Source organism: Notechis scutatus, chromosome 4 (assembly GCF_049901735.1).
Source record: "Notechis scutatus isolate UNSWTSFEM ecotype Mainland chromosome 4, rNotScu1.2, whole genome shotgun sequence".
NCBI lineage: Eukaryota > Metazoa > Chordata > Lepidosauria > Squamata > Elapidae > Notechis > Notechis scutatus.
Window position 1 is genome coordinate 101,550,635 of NC_142012.1, and position 21,747 is coordinate 101,572,381.

General features: G+C 38.9%; 1 protein-coding gene across 1 annotated transcript in view; it reads right to left on the bottom strand.

Moving 5' to 3' along the window:
- The window catches only part of KNDC1 (kinase non-catalytic C-lobe domain containing 1), a 73,849-nt gene that overhangs the window by 43,439 nt on the left and 8,663 nt on the right, over positions 1–21,747 (bottom strand). Inside the window, exons 3-4 of the mRNA XM_087965678.1 lie at positions 12,802–12,860; positions 2,807–2,953 (exon numbers count right to left, since the gene is read on the bottom strand). Of these exons, the coding sequence (XP_087821804.1) occupies positions 2,807–2,953; positions 12,802–12,860 (206 nt within the window). The remainder of the gene's footprint in view (positions 1–2,806; positions 2,954–12,801; positions 12,861–21,747) is intronic.

Consider the following 21,747-nt stretch of genomic DNA (forward strand, 5'->3'; position numbering starts at 1 on the left):
TTTCCAGGAAACAGAAATGTAACTAAAAATGCAGCTGAAGTCCAAGCACTGCACTTTGCTCTTCAGAGATTTATACTTTGGACTTAAAAATGAAACATGAGTATAAGTAAACCCAACGGGGCACACACTCATTCACAAGTTTATGACAGCGATGAAAATTGTGAATGAAAAGACCACTGTTGGGTTCTTTTCATTCAGAAGCTTTGTTCGGGGTTGCTCAAGATTTATTCTGGGGAAGGACTGGATTGATAACTTTCTGGAAGGCTGTTGTGACATATTTAGGAGAATTGAAAAGATTTGGGGCCTTTAACTAAATGAAGTGGCTTAACTGGATCCCTTCCAGTCTGTGTTTAGACCTGGGCATGGGACCAAGGTTGCATTGATTGGTCAGATAGATGACTTTGGCTGAAACATGGAAGAAGGGTGTATGTACTTTTGCTTCTACAGATATCTTAGTACCATTTAATAGCATCCATCATTCTATTCTTCTAGATTGCCTACAGAGCAAATGATGAAGAGACACCATGTATGAAGGATCTTTCTGGAGTATATGATTCTAACTGGTGATCATGAGGGGAGATGTCCAGTCTGTGGTTGTGCTATTGTATGGGACCCTAGATCACAAGGGGAGATGTTCATCTGTGCTCTATTATATGGTAACCCACTCACCCATGATATTTAAAATCTGGAGTGAAGCAGCAGCTTAGGTAGATCAAATATTAATTTAGGATGAAATATCAACATAATGCTGCAAAAACTCAGTTGCACACCATCACCCCAGGCCAGACATGCAGTAAAGGTAAAAGATAAAGGTTCCCCTCGCACATATGTGCTAGTCATTTCCAGCTCTAGGGGGTGGTGGTCATCTCCGTTACAAAGCCGAAGAACCAACGCTGTCCGAAGACATCTCTGTGGTCATGTGGCTGGCATGACTAAACGCCGAAGGTGCACGGAACACTGTTACCCTCCCACCAAAATGGTCCCTATTTTTCTACTTGCATTTTTACATGCTTTCGAACTGCTAGGTTGGCAGAAGCTGGGACAAGTAATGGGAGCTCACTCTGTTACGCGGTGCTAGAATTCGAACCACCGAACTGTCGACCTTTTTGATTGACAAGCTCAGAGTCTTAGCCACTGAGCCACCATGCAATAGCAGCTGTTATTTAGCATCTGGAGACATGTGAGAGACTGTATAGCCAAAACAACTTTAAACTGAAGGAATAGATTTTGAGGGCTCTCCTGGGCTCCCTGGCTCTTACTGCAGCAGCAAGCATAAGTCTTGGGCAAGGAAGCCTTAACCCAGTTGGCATTAGAAGGTCCAATTGGTTTCTGCGTTTAATTCAAAATGCTGGACTCAGCTTATAAAGTTTATGTGGGTTGGTTGTTGTCAACTTTCTAGGCGATCTTCTCCTGTTACCGTGTTTCTCATATAATAAGGCCAGGTCTTATTTTTTTTGGGGCCCCGAAAAAACAGCTAGGCCGTCTTTTCGGGGGTGACTTAATTCCCCCCCCTTGCATCTTAGGGCGGGTGGTGACAGCTTTGATGTTGACCTCGGCGTTGGTGGGGCACTTTGTATCAGGGTCAACGCAGGCAGCACCATATCTGGGTATGCAACAAAAGTACTTCCTAACAACAAGCCCCGCCGCCATTTCGCATGTTTTAATATAGGCCTTAATTTGGGGGGGGAGGGGCTTAATTTCATTTCATGCCTATAAAACATGCTGGGACTTCCTATTGGGGGAGGCCATATTGTTGGAGAAACAGGGTATCCTGTCCATGTATTCACCTTTGGATAGAATGCTTAGATCAGGGGTCCCTAATCCCTGGTTGAGGATTGGCAGTCTGCACAATCAAGCGAAGCCCCATCTGTGGGATGCAGGCAGTACGCAAAACCACGTGCCCTCTTGTCCATGGAAAAACCTCTCTCCAAGGAACTCCCAAAAGGTTGGGGGCCATGGCTTAGATTGTCCACCTCAATGGAGTAACCTCGAAATGCTTGCCCCTTGAGGTGCATTTTCCTCCCACAATCTTGTCCTTCTACAAAACCCTGAATTTTACTGCCATGTTTCAGATATTACTCGATGGGGGTGGGGGTAGGAGGGTGAGGAATTGAGAATGCTTTAAATTGGATTTGTGTTTTGATTTAAAAAAGAAGAGTTAGTGCAATGTTATCTATTATTGTGGGATTTGGGATTTGTTTGAGAGTTTGTTGTTCTGCTTTGCAATTTGCCTTGAATCTTTGGGAGCTGGCAGAGTATACATTTTTGCAATAAACAAATAAAATATACATATGAGCAATGTCAAAGTATTTGAGCCAAACAAACCAAGTAACTTGCCAAGTCTAAAATATTCTGATAAACAAACATTACATACAATCCTGACTTCTTAGGTTAGCACATAGTTCATTTTTTTCTGATATTATGGTAAGCATCATAACTGTTATGACCTACAATTCATTTCCTTGCAATGCATTATTTTAAAAATTCCACTGAGTACGTTTATTTAGAATGTTTGCCCCCCTAAAAACTCAGGCACTAATAAAGGAAAGGTATATTTCCAAACTGTTATCCTTTTGATAAAGAAGAATAGTAACTCCTATGCAGAAATGACAAATTATATTAATGCCAAACAACACATACTGTATTCACTTCTCTATATAACAATAATGCTTACATTTCAAGGAAAGATGTTTTACCCATATTTAGCTTCGGCCAATTATCTTCTAATGAAACAGTGAAAGGAAGATTGGATAAATGTTGCAATTCATGACGACAAATCAGGTTCAGTTGACAAAATAATCTTTACCTCAATGTCTGGCCTTTCTTTAGGATTTTCTTTCTGCATTTGTCCAAGCAGAGAATAGAGATCCTGGCTAAATTCCGGATCCGTTTCAGTTTCCATTGTATACTCTAGTGCTGCTGTTAAAGTAGCTCCTAAGGAATACAGATGGGCCTGCAGAAATTAAAAGCAAAAACAAGGTACTTTATCAAGTACCACTTTGTATTTAAATCCAACTTAGCCTCACTAAAACCAGTGAGTTATAATTAACATTATCTGGAAGCTTCAGATGGTGCAGAATGCACTACTCAAGCAGTTTTCTTTGAGCTGCATTGGTTTCGCTTCCAGGTCTAATTGAGGGTGTTGGTTACCGCCTTTAAAGTCCTTCATGGAGCTGGTCTAGGCTATCTGAGGAACTGTCACACCCACGCCGGAGAATAAGCATGCAATGGACTCCATCCGTCAAAGACTTTTGTTTGGCGGGATCCATCCTTTTGGCCTTCCGAAAGGGTTTGAAGACATGGCTGTGCTAACTGGCCTGGTGCCCCAATGGAGATCTGGCATTCTGAAGATGGGTAATAGATTAGATAACATCCCAACTCCTCCCACTGTCCCAAAGTGTCTACCTTGCTCCCTTTCTCTCCATCTTGGTCAATTTAATTTTCACTGAGTTTTAAATTTAAGATCTTTATTGTTTTAAAATTTTATTGGACATTGTAATGGAATGAATGTAAGCAGCCTAGAATCACCCTTGGCAGATGGGCAGCATATACATTGAATGAATGAATGAATGAATGAATGAATGAATGAATGAATGAATGAATGAACATCTCATTTTTGTGTACAACATAAAAGGAGTCTTATTGACATTCCATTATAGAATATTTGAAATGTCTTTAAATGTATCCTTTCATATTTTATAACACTAATCCTTCTTCTTTTTTTCTTGACTAAATACTTAAAAGGGAAAACTCTGTATTAAGCTAGCCTGGAGGCTGGAGTTAGAATATATATAAGGGGAAAAAATTACCCACTTCCCTGATTCTCCATTCATATCTTTGCACTAAAAAAGAAGCAAACGCCTTACAAATACAACATAAGTAATGAACAAGCTTTAACTAGTTCTACAATGTCTCAGCTGAAACATTATATCAGGATTACATAGTTCTGGGAAGGAGCAAACATGGCAGAGTTAATTATACTGAATAATACAATTATAGATTTATGCATCACACTAAGATGCAATATGATATGTTTATTTTTGATTTATACACACGATCATCAGCAGGATGGAAAATAAATAGTATCTGAAAAAACTCCGACATATTGTCACCATGAATGATTCTTTTTAATTCAGGTAAAAACAAAGCCAGTAGTTTATCAGATTTCCACTAGATGGAGCTTTCTTCAAATCAGTTCAAACTATTTATTGTAAACAGAACAGGTAAACTATCTCTGCCAAATATTCCTCAGAACAATACCAAGAGTTATACTTTAAACATTTTTTAAAAAGAATTATAATTTTAACTTCAGTAAAATTAATGAGTTAATAGTTTTAAGGACTCTCTTAATGAAATACAAGGTAGGAAAAGAAAAGGAAGAAAGGATCAAAGCAGAAATTTCAACATGGGGAAAATACAATTTTTCCTTATACATAAGCTTAATGAAGACTGGAAATCCCTATTGCCAGGTTTCATAAAAAGCACAAGAGATGGGTAGAAGCACAGCTTAAGGACTTGTTACAAAGCAGTCCTGACATTTGTAATCTAAGAAATTCAGATGTTAATTGACAAAATATCTCCTTTTAAGTTTTGTTGGACAATTCAAAGGTACAAACCACTCTGACATAAATTATGAAAAGAAGATCTTTAGGGTTCCCAGAGCTGTAGAGCTAGTCCACTGAACCTCTGTACAAATGCACCTTACATAAACACAGGCCCCACCCTTTCTTGGTTTTCCTAGAAAACAAGGGAAACTTGGTTCATTCCCTTCAGGTAAAGTACAACTTTAGTCCTCAACTTATGTCCAAAATTTACCCCCAAATTCCTGTTGCTAAGTGAAGCATTTGTAAAGTGAATTTTGCCCCACTTTACAACCTTTCTTGCCATGGTTGTTAAGTGAACCAGTGCAGCTTTTAAGTTAGGGACACAGTTCTTAAGTGAATCTGGCTTTCCCCATTGACTTTGCTTGCAAGAAGGTCGCAAAAGGGGATCACAGGACCCCGGGATATTGCAACCATTGTAAATATGAATCAGTTGCCAGGCACCTGAATTTTGTTCACGTGTCCAGGGGGAGGCTGCAATGTTCGTAAGTGTGAAAAATAGTCATAAGTCAGTGCTGTTGTAACTTTTGAAAGTTCACTAAATAAACTGTTGCAAGTCGAGAATTATTTGTATTGGTAACAAAACCAAGATCAATTATCAGAACCCATCTTCAAATAATTTTGGAGGGCAAGAAAAAATGAAAAGGAGGGGTGATTGGCTGACCTTTATTGGACATGCTCTAGTAAAGGCTAAAATAAACCTTCCCAATTCTATGAAAATTATAGACAAAATGCATATTAGTGCAATGAATACAAATGATCATACAGTTTTTTAAAATCACGGATGAAAAAACAGAACTGAATAGCTTCTATTTTAATACATGCAAACACTAACACAGTGAATTTTCCAGCAAGGATCTAGTAGAGACTCATGTAGGTCGACTCAGCCTCCCAGCCTTCCAAGGTCTGTAAAATGTTGGAGGCAATATGCTGACTTGGTAAACTGCTTAGAGAAGGCTGGAAATCTCTGTGAAGTGGTATGTAAGTCTAAGTGCTATTGCTATTCTGTGAAAAAACATACTGATAAAATCATACATATTTTGCAATATGAACAAAATTGGACATGGGAGAAATCAAGATGGGTGATGGGATTTAGTTATAGGGGAAATTTTAGTTATGGTAATACATTAACATTTGGGACCAGATATATTACACATATATTGTACAATATATGGTGAGTCAAAACACCTATGCAGTACTCAGAAATACAGCATATGTTTTTGTCACTGCTTTCAAAAGCAAACTTTTCTGAGACCAAATCTTGGCTGAAAAGTAAGTTATAAATATGTTAAATGCAATCAAGCAATAATTATGCTAATATATTTGACTATTTAGCAGATAAAGTAAGCAAGTTGAGCTCAACACAGAGTTTTATATATCTTTGAAGTGATGAGTTTCTGAGAATGATTACTATTGGGGACTATAATCTTTTGGCTCCAAGGGGCTCCAAGTCGTGAACTGTTTAAAAAGCAATCAGATATACATTCAACAAAAATAGTCTCAATCCTTCAAATATGATTCAGCACTCCAAGAGACAAATAGGCAGTTTGGTGTAGTGGTTAAGGCATCAAGCTAGAAATTGGGAAACTATGAATTCTAGTCCTGACATAGGCATAAGCCAGCTGGGTGAACTATGGCCAGTCACTCTCCCTTAGCCCTAAGAAACAGGCAAAGGCAACCACTTCAGAAAAAATTACCAAGAAAACTTCAGAGACTTTCCAGGAGACAGCACTTATTCAAAAGTGCAAATACATGCACAAACAAACACAAACACACAGAAACTCTTTGAAAGAAATAATCAGGAGTTTCCTGCAAAAACACATGAGATTTCTAAGTGATATTTTGATCTTTGTTTTAGCTGGTTGACACTATATACAGTACTATACTTGATGCATACATAACGTTTTTCCATCCCATCAATTTTATCCTTACAACAACTCTGATAAGAACATGACATTAAAAAATATCCAGTGTATTTGCAATAGTATGCTATTGTTTCAACCTAGCTTTTGAACACAGGAAAAATTCAAAATACAAGGTGGTTTTCGGATGGATATGGCTGCTGGACAGAAGCTTCCAGCAATCATGCAAAACCAGAGTGGGAGAAATTTATCTATCGAGAAAATATGAAAGAAGCAGATAGCTGTTAACTGAAAGAGCGGTGTTGAACATATGTGAGACCAAACCAAGAAAGAAATGGACAGGATATTTTAAACTTCAAATAGGAAATTAATATATATTTTTATCTTATTGCCATTGCTCCCCTTTAATTCTCTTCATTTTGCCTTATGTGGAATCTAAAATCTACAAACTTCTCAATTCAAGTATGGAATGAGGTTCCTTGCCCACTTTCTGGACAACAACCAACCGTTCCAAATCCAAATGGCAGGGTGAAAATTATTTTAGCGTTGTTATGTGTATAACTGTTTTTTCTATTCAGCTTTAATAAAACAATCCATTTATCATATTACATTCCATAAAAACCCATTTCAGCAAAGAACAAAGATACTGGTGTCTTTTAAAAGAATATGACAAATTTCTTATTCTGATTCAATTTCCATTTTAAACTTATTCAATGAAACTCAACAATATATTGTTTTTCACGTAGTTATAGCAATGAAAATGTTAAGCAGGACGAGGGAAGCTATGCAAACCTCAACAGAGGACTAAAGGAACACACAAGGAAAGAGACCCCAAAAGCTTGTACACTATTTCTGTGAGAGTGTATTAGTTTAAAGGCACTACCTTTATTGGATCAAGAAAAGAATTTAAACACACAGTCATAGTTTATAATCTCCCTTCCTTAAGTCAAGGGAAAATACCTTAAGCCCAAAGAAAAGAAAAGGTTAGATGGATCTAAGCAATATCATTTACAGAAATCTGCCCAGGAGCACTGAAACTAAAAGTTGCAGCTGTATACACAGATAGAGTCAGGCAGAGATAAACTTAAGGAAAAGCACAGAAAGCAGAGTAGTTTTTAAAACCAGATTCTGCAGACACTAGCTGCTACAAAACTGTTCAGAATAACACAATTATATATGTCTTAAAGGCTGCCCAAAAAGGGTAGGAAAGAAATGTTTGCTGTTCCTATAGTTAATTAACATTTTAAAAGCCTGTATGATACAATAGCTTAGATCAGGGGTGTCAAACTCGATTTCATTGAGGTCCCCATCAGGGTTGTTTGACCCTGGGGGTGGCCAGGGTGGGCATGGTTAACTCAACGACACTTGTGTTGGGGTACCTGTGGTGGCCTGGGTGCTCTGCCAGCTACGACGGCTTCCTGCAACCCTCTGCTCAGCTCCGTTTTCACTGGCACAGGCACCACGGGCCGGTCCTTCGTTGTTTCCAGGTTGGCCCCGCAGGTCAAATCTAAGCACCCCGTGGGCTGGATCCGGCCCACAGGCCTTGAGTTTGACACCCCTGGCTTAGATGTTTAGATTTTTTTAACACTGAGCACTCACATACTGTGAACAAGGGAAATGCATATTTGTAATCTGCGGTATCAGTTTGAATGGTAGCTTTGTAATATGGACAAAATGCCAATTTGGGGCTTGAGTTGACACGATCAACCCTGCTTAGGCCCAGCAGAAGCCTACTGTTGTGCCAGTGTACAGAATGAATCTATTAAAGAAATCTCAGGTGGGAATTTATGTAGCAAACCTTATTGGAAATGTGCTGTCATCTCTTTTCGGCATGAGTGCGACTTGGGGAGAAAAGGCGGCAAGTGGAATTCCCACGGGGAGAATGAAAGCCCGTAAAGATGGGAGTTTTTAAAAACTAAGCATTTCGTAAAAGTGCTCAGTGTTTGGCGCATTGCAAAAACTCGTTTTAATTGCAAATTCAAGACAGAAACTATTTTTTTTAAAAAAAGTAACATGCAGTCTAGGGCTTTCATTCTCTTTTCAAATATGTACTCATAGGTTGTTCCACAATACTCTCCGTTAATCTGTGGTTCCATTATTACTAAGAGCAGAACGCTTGAGCATGCTCTGGCATCTTTCTCATTTCCTTGAAATGTGTAGAGCTCGACCTCCAAGACTAAAGATGCAGTTCTGGAAGAAATGTAGTGAGCAATAACACATCAGCTAGGAAGTTATGCTTGTTATTTTTCCTTCCTCACTAAATAATCATAAACTGCAGCCTATCTGAGGAAAAACTTTCAACTCATGGACAGTAATGCTTCTAAATTTTCAATATTATTATAATAGACTCAGTTTAGTCTAGCGGTTAAGGTACCAGCCTAGAAACCAAGAGTTCAAGTCCCGCCTTAAGCATGAAAATCAGCTGGGTGACTTTGAGCCAGTCACTTTTTCTCTCAGTCCAACCCAACTCATATGGTTGTTGTTGTGGAGAAAATAGGAGGAAGCCATGTTGGATACATTCACTACCTCTTATTGATGTAATGGAATTCTGAAAACAGATATCCTGAACAGCAAAGAACATGATGGAATGAGAATAGGATGGAATAGTTAAATAAAAATTGGGTGTATCATTTAAAAAGTACAGCGAGAAGAGATAAAGAATTAAGATGGGTCAGGCAGAGAAGGCAGAAATAAAAAATAGTTAGCTAGGACACTTGCTGAAAAAGTCAGGTGTGTTGGATTGTGTGATTAACCAGAACTGCATTCTTTGAGAGAATTCTTACTTTGTCAAAATGGCCATGTAGGAGATGACCAGGCTGAGCCTGAGGAAGGGGTCAAGTATGTCATCAGTCTCAAGTCCATTCGCATCCACAAGAGATCTAAATCCAGCCCTCCTTCAATTCTGTTAACCCTTATCTACTGCAATTTCTCCTTGACCATTAGTAGTTCAGGTTTTTGTAGATAATAAACTTAATGATTATTTGAACAGCCTGATTTCCTGATTTCTTGCGCCCGATAGGCCATTTCTTTTTGATACTATCTTCTATAAATATATATAAGTTTACAAATTTTGCTACCTACATTTCTATGTGTGGGAAATTTAAGAACAACTCACTTCATCCCATTTGGCAACTAAATTTGGCAGCTAAGTCTGATTTAGAAAGTTCAGGAGACCATTGGAAGGAGTCTTAGAATCTGGATCACAGAATATTTTGGTCAGTGTATTCTAGGAGTCAACGCCTTGTAGAGAACTCCTGGATTAATCTTTAGCCCAAGGACAACTCAGTGATATATGGCCTCATTCCAAAGGAAATGGTTGGTCAGTCTGGCTCAGCATAGTCCCAACGGACAATAACTGTTTTTTCAGGTTTCCATAAAGAGAGCTGTTTGCAATGATTGCGTTTTATGACTGTTTTGTTGAATACTGGGACTTCCAGTATTTGTACCCATAATGAACTGGTTCACTTAGCAATCCCAGCATTGATTTTATGACCCCAGCATTCACTTAACAACTTGTTTGTTGACCATCATAACATTTGATCCTAATTGGCAGACTCCATTACAGTTATATGTTGAGGGCTATCTGCATTGTAAAGTCTAAGAACCACTTGATCTATGAGATTGTGCAGAAGTGGTCATCAACAGTTTAAGAATATGGTGTCCTGTTCTATTGCACTATTATATCTAACTCAGGAGAGGATGTTCTGGATCTGGGTCAACATTTGGATGCAATGGCCAGCAGGACGGAAACTGATCTGATGCTGAATGTACACTATATAACAGCCCATCGATAGGTTGCTTCCAGATGCAGAAAACACTTGCAGAACTGCATTCCCACAGAAATTGATACATCGCTTAGATATATTCATGGATCAAGCAGAGTCACTAAAAGCCTAATTGACAAAGGCCTTCAGTTGATAAAACAATTATGTCTCCCCCTGGATAGGGGACAGCTTAGGCAATTGATACATGCCCTGATAACCTCAGTTTTTAATTACCGTAATGTATTCTGTGTGGGACTGTCAATATGATGGAAAGCTAGGCTAATGCAATATTGAGCAAGTTACTGCCACTGCAATATAATGTTATTTTAAGAATTTTACTGGCTGCCACTTTGCTACCAGGTCAGGTATAAGGGTGTAGTATTAACCTATTTGAGGTTAAATATGTTCAGTCTGCCCAATGCAATCATCCTCAGATGATGCCTGTAGCTATTTCATCTGATGCCATGCAGAAAAATACATTATCAGAGGTAGCTCTAGTTTTTAGAATCTTGGTTGGACAGAAAATAAAGTAAATAATTTAGGGTAAGCTGATTTTTTAAAAAAATATCACCTTGACATTTACAATTTCATAATTGTATTCTTGTGCCAGCTGTGACCATTTTCGCAAGACAAAATGTATTTTATAATGTATTGAACTTATTTTAAAATGCTATACGCTGGGTAGATTTTTAAGACATAAGTACTCTTAAAGTTTTGCTCACCGTTCTGCTCAACTGAGTTCTCAAGCAAGCTTACAATAATTTTAAAAAGTACAAAAAGTTTAAAAATAGACTAAAGTTAATACTGAAATAAACTAACAATTAAAAAATACTTTGAGACATTACTGAACAGATGTGAGAAAACTACATTGATTTGATTTTACTTGACCTTTTATGATAATAAAGTATCCCTGAAGACCTGTGCAGTCCTACCAGCCAAGATTTCAGAAACAATTACTAATAATTAGAAATACATCAATGCATATAATATAATATCTAACAGTCCCCTTCAATTTTAGCTTAATTCCTGATAACGTTAAGGGTTGCTTGAAGATTTTTGCCACCATCCTGGAACTTCTTAGCAATTTCACTTCCATATATTAGCTGGGTCTGCCAAGCCTAAGCCAGGTAGGACAATACCACGTGGATCTGCTGGGATATCACATTCTAGCAAGACCCAACCTAAGAGAGAATTCATCTTAACATTTCCACATATTGTTGTGGTTTGCTGGCAGCAGATGCAGACAGTTGAGGTCTCTGACAGCAAGACTCGGACGAGGGGCCTGCGTGTGATGCAGGGATGGGCCCAGGACTATCGGAGGGTGGCGTGCTGCCTTTGGAGGTTGTGGAGTCTGGCAGCAGTGACAAAGAGGATCCCAGGGAGCTTGTGCTCAGTGTGCATGTGTGCAGGGCTGCTCGAAGGAAACAGCAGCTGAAGCAGCACGGGCGACTCAGGTGTAAGGCTGGAAGGTGATGGCCCCTCTCATAAGGGATAAAAGCCAGCCTTTGGGGTTGGCTTCTTTGCAGGAAGCAAAGAAGTTCTTTATGCTCAGAGTTCTCGTCGAAGTCCTGTTTACTCCAGTTTGTTTTTTGAAACTTCTGGCTTGGGATATTTATCTGCAATTAGTCTTTTGTTCTTGGCAGCCTTTCACAACCTTGAAAGGGCTTCACTTACCTGGGACAATTAGTTTGAAATGACTCTTGGCTGTGAATGCACAAAATTCACAGCACCACATTAAAAAAGGTTTGCTTTTATGAACAATTTGTGTTTGTTTGATTTGAACAAGGTTTGGGTCAGCACACATATATAGAGTCTTTGGTGATCTCTGAACTCTGTTGCTTGCTTACCAATGTTTCACTACCCAACTAGGCAATATCATCAGTCGTCAGAGTCACATTGATGATGAATCTAGTTGTAGAGTGAAACATTGTCAAGAAAACAATCAAGTCAGAGAGCACCAAAGTCTCCACAGTTCAACCCTGAGCTACACGTATTCTCTTCTACTGATTCCCACACATGCTGAACTTCTTACTTTTTAAATAATAGAACTTTAAATAATAGAATTGTCAGTAGAAAACTAACAACTGATGAGGCCTTTGGATATCTGATCTTGGAAGCTAATGAATTAGTGAGTATAATTAAGACTCTAATACAATGCAACCCTAAATAACATTTAAGAATCATTAGACTAGGAAGATTCATGTCTTCAGAAAATAACATTCCAAAATTATTTTTACAGGAAATACCAAATAATGTTACAGCTTGCTACAATCGTTATAGTTAGACTATGAACAAATACGTACAATGAAACACAAACACGAAAATATGTTTACTATAAAGGAATACATTTATCAAACATTTTCTTCCAGTATGTCATAGACTAATTACTTAACAATCATTGTCCACAAATAAAAATGGCAACAGAAGATACATTTAATAAATTCTGACTAAAATCTAGTGGAGAAACCACACGGATATTCATATTTGGGAACCATACTAAGCATTCGACATTTTAAAAACATTTCTTTACAATTAAAGACATTCTGAGTTGTAGCAGAAGAGTTTATTACTTACTTCAAATGTGTTTCCAGTTTCATCAATCTCTGGTGGGACGAAAGCTCCTTCTGGATCATCTTTAAAAAGAATGTTAAAACATTAAAATCAATTCAAGACAGAGCAAAAATCAATAAATAGTAATATTTTAGCTTAAGTTTAAAGATGTTGGTTTTTATTTGGAGCGACAAGCGTTCTGATTTTCCTCTTTGTAATATATTCTGTTCTTGTAAATCGCCTGGAATCTTTAAAATTTTACAAAACATATAAATGTATGTGATAGATAAATTACATACAATGTTCCAAATCATTTAATATAATTGAGTCTAATTTCATGTGAAAAATATCTACATTAATGAGCAAAGCAAAATTTTTCAGACATAAAATCTACAACATTTTCTATGTAATACATTATACAGCTTGGGTGGATTGAAAATAAATATTTTTGGCATCAAACTTTAAATGGAGTATTGGAAAAAGAACTTGCTGTCAATATGTTGATCAAAGAATGTATTTGCATATCAAGAGTCTCAATTATTTTGTTTTAAACATTCAAGTACAATGAAGAGACTATTCATAGTTTTCAAATCTGCTCAGTTCATGCTTTTACACATCACAATTGAAGCCACTGCCTCATTACTAAGAGAGACAATTCTATCAGAACATTTTCCACAAAATGTGTTCCCTTGTCATTTCAACAGTTACATTGGGGTGAAATGAAATATAAAAATGTACTGTTAATGCACTTATGAGGAGATCTAGCAGTCACAGTAATGTTGGTATTATTATTTTAAAAAGTGTGTGTGTGCGTTTGTGTGCGCTCGTGTGTGGATTAAAAAGCACAGAACAACCTTGTTGAAGATCTCTGGGGCTGTTCCATTCGTTTAATGTTTAACAAATACTGTCAATCATGTATCAATATATTTCAGAAGAATACTGAGGAATTTGTTTACATTTAACTTCATGTCCTTAACATTTATAATGTATCAATTTCTAAAAAGCAATAAGATCTATAAAGTTGAGAGAAGGGGGGGAAGAATCTTCCAGAGTTCTAATTCCCCTCTATAAAAATAAATGTCTTGATATTTAAGAAAATAACAGCATGACATCCCAGCATCCTCTGTCATCCTCAAATATCCCTAAGAATTATTAACTACATAAATCTTGAAATGCAAAGCTCATGAAAGAATAAATGGAAAAATTAGGGAAAGTTTCATAATTCTGGTTCCTGTCCTGCACTATACCAAGATCTTGCCCATAAGCAGGACTAACTAGGAATCAAGGTCCCAAAATGGGCAAGTCAGAACCTTGCCTGTGCAAAAATCCAACCAGGAACCAACACCACCAAAACAACCAAACCGGGTTCAAGCACAAGCCCTAACCCTGACCAATCAGAAACCAGCCCCCTGTAACCTGTACCAATAGGAAGCCAGCTTAGCTAAAGACCAATCACAAGTCAATTCACCTGGCTGTAAAGATAGACAGTCCTAGTCAGCCACTGTTTGCAGACTACCTTGTTTCTGAAGATGCCAATATGGTGGAACCTCAGGAAGTCTATTATCTAGATCATGGTGATGAATCCCTGAAGCTCAACACAGCCCAACAGATACAAATAGTCCTTGATTTATCACTACAATTGGATCATTGAGCACAACAGTGACATGTCTATGTGACCACTTTGCTCAATGACTGCAATTCTAGCTCTCTCGGCTGCAGTTGTTAAGCAATCATGAAGTGCCACAGGAGGTAGGGGAAGTCTGGCACCCACCATCACCCATTAACCTGTCCTGGACCTCAGTTAGCTACAGCAGGGGTCTCCAACCTTGGCAACTTTAAGACTTGTGGACTTCAACTCCCAGAATTCCTCAGCCAGCTTTGTTGGGAGTTGAAGTCCACAAGTCTTAAAGTTGCCAAGGTTGGAGACCCCTGAGCCACAGGGCCCACTGGTGTGCAGAAACCTGTCACAGCTCCTGCCCCAACCACATCCAGGTCCATTTACCTTTGCCTTTTTCTGCAGCTGCAGAAAACAATCACCTTCCCAAGCTTTCTGGTCAGGAAAATAGCCCGTCTATCCACTGCATCGTCTATCCACTGCCGGGGGAAGAAGCCTCTTCTGCACGTTTCCAACCTATATGGTCCTGAACTTTCCTTTGCCAGTTGGGCCCGCAATACTTGCTAATGTCCTCACTCCATCTTGTTTTAGGTCTCTTTCAAGGATGCTTTTTATCAAGTGGGGTCCATTCTATGACTGCCTTGGTCCGCCTGCCATCAGTCCTTCCTGCTATATGACCAGCCCAGTTTCATTTCAATTCTTTTACTCTCTTGACGGCATCATATATTTTTGTTTGTTCTCTAACCCATGTGCACATTTTTCTATCTTGCCTTGTAATGCCAAGCATGTATCTTCCCATGGCTCTTTGTGCCACCCTTAGCTTTTGTACTGATTGTGAGGTTAGTGTCCATGTTTCACTGTCATATGTTAGAGCAGTCTCAGCCGCCTCTGGGATAACATCCACCCATAGGTTTGGCTTGGAGTTTCTCAGCTGCCCACCCTCCGCCTATAGGCCCAGCACTCTCTGTGCCGTTCCACCCTGTGCCTATCCTTGCCCTCTATTTTCCCAGCCCCGTGCGATCCTGGTGTCCCATCTCACAGTCCTGTTTGTGTCCGGTCCCTTGTCTAGCCCGCGCCTGCAATCACTGTGTCATGTGTCCCCTTTCACATCCCATTCCTATTCCCTCCCATGTCCCGGCACCATCTCCTGATGTGGCTGTGGTGGTGGCTTCCGGGTTTTCGCAGTGTGGCCTTGGTGTGTTGGCTGGCCTTGGCCGCGGCTCCTGGATTCCTGGCCGCCTTTCCAGCCCCGTCGAGAGGTTTGGCCAAGCGTCACCAGCTGGTAAGAGGTCCCGCCTGCCACCCCACATCGGTGTCGAGCTCCGGGGCTGGTCGAAGGACGCCCGGAGCCCGACAAGTAGGTAGCACACACTGATCGAAAACTTCTCTCTTCAGGCTTAGGGCAAGATTGCTCTTGAAAATTATGCTTAGCTTGCCAGATGCCTGCCAACCGCATTTAACACACCCTTCAATTCCCTTTATTGTACTACCTTCCATTGAGATCCATTGACCAAGGTATATATAGAGATCTTCTACATCTAGTTCTACTCCAGATACAAAAATTTTTCTCAAGGCACATAATATAACGCTAAAATACTATACACAGATACATTATAATGAATATATGAAAGCCTTGATTATAGGTAGAGTCAGGTGATGGAATAAAAGAAATTATAGAAGCTAAACCCATACCAGATAGACAATAAACTAGAATAATACACATTCCTCTGAAGGTGATCAGCCAGTCATTTGACTAGAAAATATGACAGGGGGAATAACAGAAGGGAACAAGCACATGTTCTTTTATTAGTTTATCATATCTTTAAGGGATATCTTTAAGGGATATCTCAATAAATGATTACACTAAATCAGTGGTAGTCAACCTGGTCCCTACTACCGACTAGTGGGCGTTCCAGCTTTCATGGTGGGCGGTTTTGTCCCCTATTTTATAAATCACCATTACTGTGGAACCGGTGGGCGGTTAGAAAATTTTACTACTAACAGAGATACAAAAGTGGGCAGTAGATATAAAAAGGTTGTCTACCCCTGCACTAAATGATATTGGAAAACAGTCTTTACACAATCTGTGGGCATCAGTTTCTTTAATGATACAGTAAGTATTTCCAGTTTTTTGACAAATCATGGATGTATGAAAAAAAAGTTTCCATTAAGGGGCTGCTCATGAGATGTCAACTTGACTTGGATGAAATCACATACTCTTCTAATGATCTATCAACCTACAGGAAGTAACACGCTATCATTTGTTAGACAGATAACAGATAACAGATGGAAGGGACCTTGTAGGTCATCTAGTCCAACCCCCCGCCACCAAAGCAGAAGACCCTACACCATTTCTGACAAATGGCAGTCCAATCTCTTCTTGAAAGTCTCAAGTGATGGCGCTCCCACAACTTCCGAGGGCAAGCTGTTCCATTGGTTGATTGTTCTCACTGTCAGAAAGTTCCTTCCTCCTTATTTCCAGGTTAAATCTCTCCTTGTTCAGCTTCCATCCATTATTCCTTGCCTGGTCTACAGACGTTTTAGAAAATAGCTTGACCCCTTCCTCTCTGTGGCAGCCCCTCAAATATTGGAAGACTGCTATCATGTCTCCCCTGGTCCTTCTCTTTACTAGACACCTGTGGAAAACATTTAGTTCACACAGAATGCTCTGCCTGGTCTTATTAATGAGATGTTAATACCAGCATAGGCCCCATGTAACATCCTAGAAAAAATTATGCATATCCTTCAGAAGTTAATCAGCATACTTCTGACTGAACAAACACTAGCATTAATGAGGACAAGTAAACAAGAAGCTATCTGTGTAGAGAAACTGTGGAAGGAACTCCAACATAACATATTCATGACAAATTATTCATGTCTTCACACACTCATTTTTTTCATCAATCAAGTGAGGCATTAAAAACAGTAAATTTCCCAAGCTACAACATGAGGACACTTCTTAATAAAATGGAAATCCAAAGGCAGAGCTTCAGAATTATGAATGTTCCCAATATGGTTGTTCAGATGTGCATTTGTATGCCAGTCTATTAATTTAAATGATTTTAGAATGAAGTAGAACACTGTATTAACTGTAAAATCAGCATGGTTTTAAAATTAGGAGGAAGAAATCCATCGATAATATGTGCTGTGCTGATGACACTGCTGTGACTGCTGAAATACAAATTTTCTGCAAACCATAGGAGAAAAAATTGAGGAATATAGTGGAAAAAATGAGGTAGATTAAATGGAAAGAAGACTCCATTAATGACAACAAACAGCCTAAGGAAAAGACAGTGAAGACACTGAAGTGATGGGTAATCTTTGCCTCTTAGAGTCAAGTATTAACAGCAAAGAAATAGGCAGTCAAGAAATATGCCACAGACCAACACATAAGAAATAAATAATGAAAGCTTGGAAAAGTTATTCAGATGGTCGGATGTGTCTACTGGAATCATGCAGGAAGTGGTTTCTCTGTCACACTCTAGGGAAGCAAGAAGTGGACTTTGAAGTAATAGAATAGAAAGAGAGATAATCTTGAATGCTACTTTTGGGGGAAGACTCCTAAGAACGCCATGGATAGCCAAGAAAACAAACAAATGGGTAATCAAACAAATACAACCCAATTGAGCAGGCTCAAATTATCCTATTCAGATACATTATGTGGAGACTTTTCCGTTAGTTCTCTGGCAGAAGTCCACAATGCTGGGGAAATTGGAAGGAAGGAGAAAAAGTGAACATCCAACAAGATGAAGGGACTTGGTTATAGAAGTCAGGGGTGTGCTCCTGGAAGATGAAATGGATCAGGGGCAGACAGGTTCTATCTATGTGGTTCCAAAGAGTTGACACTGACTTAATAACATACAATCAACCACTCAATCCTTATAAGGGTAAACTTGAGGCTTATTTTCAATTATTTGTGGCTTAAAATGTAGGATCAAGTGGCTGTTCAAAAGATATTGAAGTACGTGAAAAGTACCCACATTTACTTAGAAATCTTCAAAATAGTGAGCACTGTTTTTAAAAATGCCAAGAGTCACCAGGAAACTGAAAAGTATAAACTGCTAAATTCAAACATAACATTAAATCAGCATTATCTTACAGCTTGTTCAGCAAACCATATTAAGGCAAAAAATAAAACTAATTGCACTGATAATTAGTATCAATAATATCAGAAGAGTGTTTTTAGGTCATCAGGAATATGACATTGGCCGATTTTCCTATATTGGCTACATATTTCTATCACTGCTGCAAGAAGAGTTTGAAAACATTTCTTAAATCTACATTTGATTATTAATCACAATTTCCTATGTTATTTGAAGTACAAGTTATGGCCTATCTTAACTATAGTTCATAGAAACAGACTAATGGGACAGAAGATAAGATCTATACACTGTTAAATTCAACAAATTCATTTCAGAGTTCACACAACCTGTTACAATGTAGCTAACCTGTGAAATGCAACTCCCAGAATTCCTCAATTATGTGAATTGAAGTCCACAAGCCTTAACATTGCCAAGGTTGGACAGCCCTGGTTTAAACTAAGGCCCAAAGACATGAGAAAATTTTGGTGGGCCGCAGAGAAATCTCACCCCCAGAGCACCCCACCAAAGCAATTAATCCAGGCTGCGCAGAAACACAAGGCCCACATGGCCCGCAGGAATCCTCCCCACCCACTCACTCCTTACCCGGTAAACTTGCCTGCTAAATTTCTATTTTTCCTTTTTCCGACCATCATTTGTTCTGCTGTGCTGGGAGATTTAGATTAGCTAGGAAGAGGGAAATGGTTGCATTTCTTGCTTTCTAGCCTGCCTGCTTTGCCTGATTTTGGGTAAAAGTTGCTTTTTTTAATAAAAAAAATCAATAGTTATATAAATATTTATAATATTTAAATACAAGTCATGCCCAGCCAGTCACATGACCACCAAGCCACATCCACAAATTAGGCCACACCCACTGAACCAGTTAGTGGTCCCTGGGATCTAAAATTATGAGCTTGGTGGTCCCTGAGGTCCAAAAGGTTGGCGACCCCTGGTGTAGAGCCATAGAGTAGACAAAGTTACTCTCTAGCCATGTTAGTGCTAAGTGGCTTTCCACTAAAGTTAGAGGAGGTATTTAGAGAGCTACCACTATATATTGCATTGTAATCTACTGGAAGTAATACAATTGCGTTGCTAAAATAGGAATTTAAAAGATAACATGAAACATGGTAACATTTGTCAGGCTGGCATGACAGAAATGAGTACACAGACAAAATTATCTGCTCCATTTATTTTGGGTCACCTAGGGAGCTTGAGCAATTTAATATCTTCCAAAGAATATAATGGAAATATTTAAGGGGAAAATAATACATTATACCTACATACCTGGGCCCATTGAAACACTTTTTCACTTTGTTTTAATGACAATTTTTCTTTGAATCCTAGGGAATTTACAAGATCCTCTTCTATCAAAACCTTAAGGACGTCTCTATTTGTTTCTCCTGTTGCTCTCTTTTCAATATTTTCTGGGAGGTCTTGCTTGCTAATTGCTTATATCAGCAGTCCCCAACTTTTCTGGCTCTGCAGACTGGTCGGTGGTTGCGGGGAGAGGGGCTGGTTCCGCCCAAGTGGTGGATGTGTGAGCACAACTCCATTTGCACAAATGAAGGGCACACATGCACACCGCTTGCACAAATGGAGTTTTGTGCCTTATTCTGTTCGTCCGTCATTTGTGTGGCCTGGTTCCCAATGGGTCACAGCCTGTTACCAGGCTGCAGAGCAAGGGTTCAGGACCCCTGACCTATATTATCTCTTCCTTAGTATTTCTATTTCTACTCAGGTAAACATGAAACATGGGCACTCATCCACAACCTTCATGGCAGGGCTATTTCTCCCCAATTTTACCCCTTGATCTATTTACTCCAACCTCTTATCAGAGCAAGGTTCTTGATCCTATTTTCTGAAGTTAAGGTCATAGCCCTTCAACGTTCCACTGTGGTATAGTGTTCTTTCTGAATTTTTCCGCTAAGTGGTAAACATCTCAATATTTCAAACCGCCTCAACAAATTTAAGATTAGCAAACTCCCAAATCTATCTTGGGTTTTTTCCTCCCTATTGTTTCCCAATCTCTTAAATAAAGACATTTCTTGAGGATATCTCTTTATGGTTCAGAACAAAAAAGGAAATATTCCCTAGATTTGTAGATACAATATTCCTTTGTATTTTTCAGAGATCTGATCTGTCAGAATTCTGTTTTTTCCAATACAAACAGAGCATTTACTTTTATTTTAAATTATCTTCTTATATTGTTATGCACAGATACTCGGGTTTCAAAAATTCCTGGCTTACAAACTACACTAACTTACCAATCTTCCCGTACATTATGTGGATTTTTTATCATGGTGATGTACTCACAACTTTCACTGAAAAGAACCAAGAATAAGGATGGAGTGAAGCTGGTTACAAAGAAAGCTGATGCTTCAAAAAAGTCCCCAAGCATCCTAAAACTTTGCTTCTTAAGACTTAACTGCAATCTGATTCTCCCCACCATTAAAAAAAGAGACACTACGAAAGCAGATTCAGATGAAGGTTCTCTTTTGTGCTCAAAATAGCATCTGTAATGGGACAAAGGGGGAGGCAAAATGAGGAAAGTAGCACCAGGCATTGTGATACGAGTGTCACCCCCTTTTCAGGTGTGTTACTTCTGTCAGGAGAAACAAGCTCCTGAAGATTCCATGGCTCCTGGTGAGCTGGTTTTGTTCTCTTCACAATCTTCCTTTAATAAGTAAAGTGAGATTGGAAGAAGGGTAGATTCCTCCAGAGCCATAAGACAATGTGCTTACAGAACCTTGAAGCTTGGGTTCTAGGGTCCCTATCTATGGATATCATCCACATTGCCATCCACTGTTATACACCAAGCTACAACTTCACTTATAAATCTCCCAAAGCAGCAGAAATATCAAACATACCTTCCAATTCATTCTTTGGCTTATCATCTTGCAACACAACCTACCAGAGTTAATCAAGGTTTCCAAAATGTCATAAATCACAAATATTACATGGGTAGGCAACAGTTTCAGGGAGAAAAAATTATAGCTCCTTGTTAGATAGTTTCAAATATGGTGAGTTCTCATTAGTGTACTAACTTTATTTTTGCTTATTTCTCATTTCCCACAATACATTTTGTCACATAGCCATGCTATCTTAGCCAATTGGTAATAAATGCACAAAGATTAGATTACACCCCTGTTGTGTGAGCTGCACTGGCTCCCAGTTTTCTTCTGGTTGCAATTCAAGATCCTGATTAATACCTTTAAAGCCCTACATGGCGTGGGACCAGATTATCTGGAAGGACAGTTTCTCCCAGAGAATATCTAT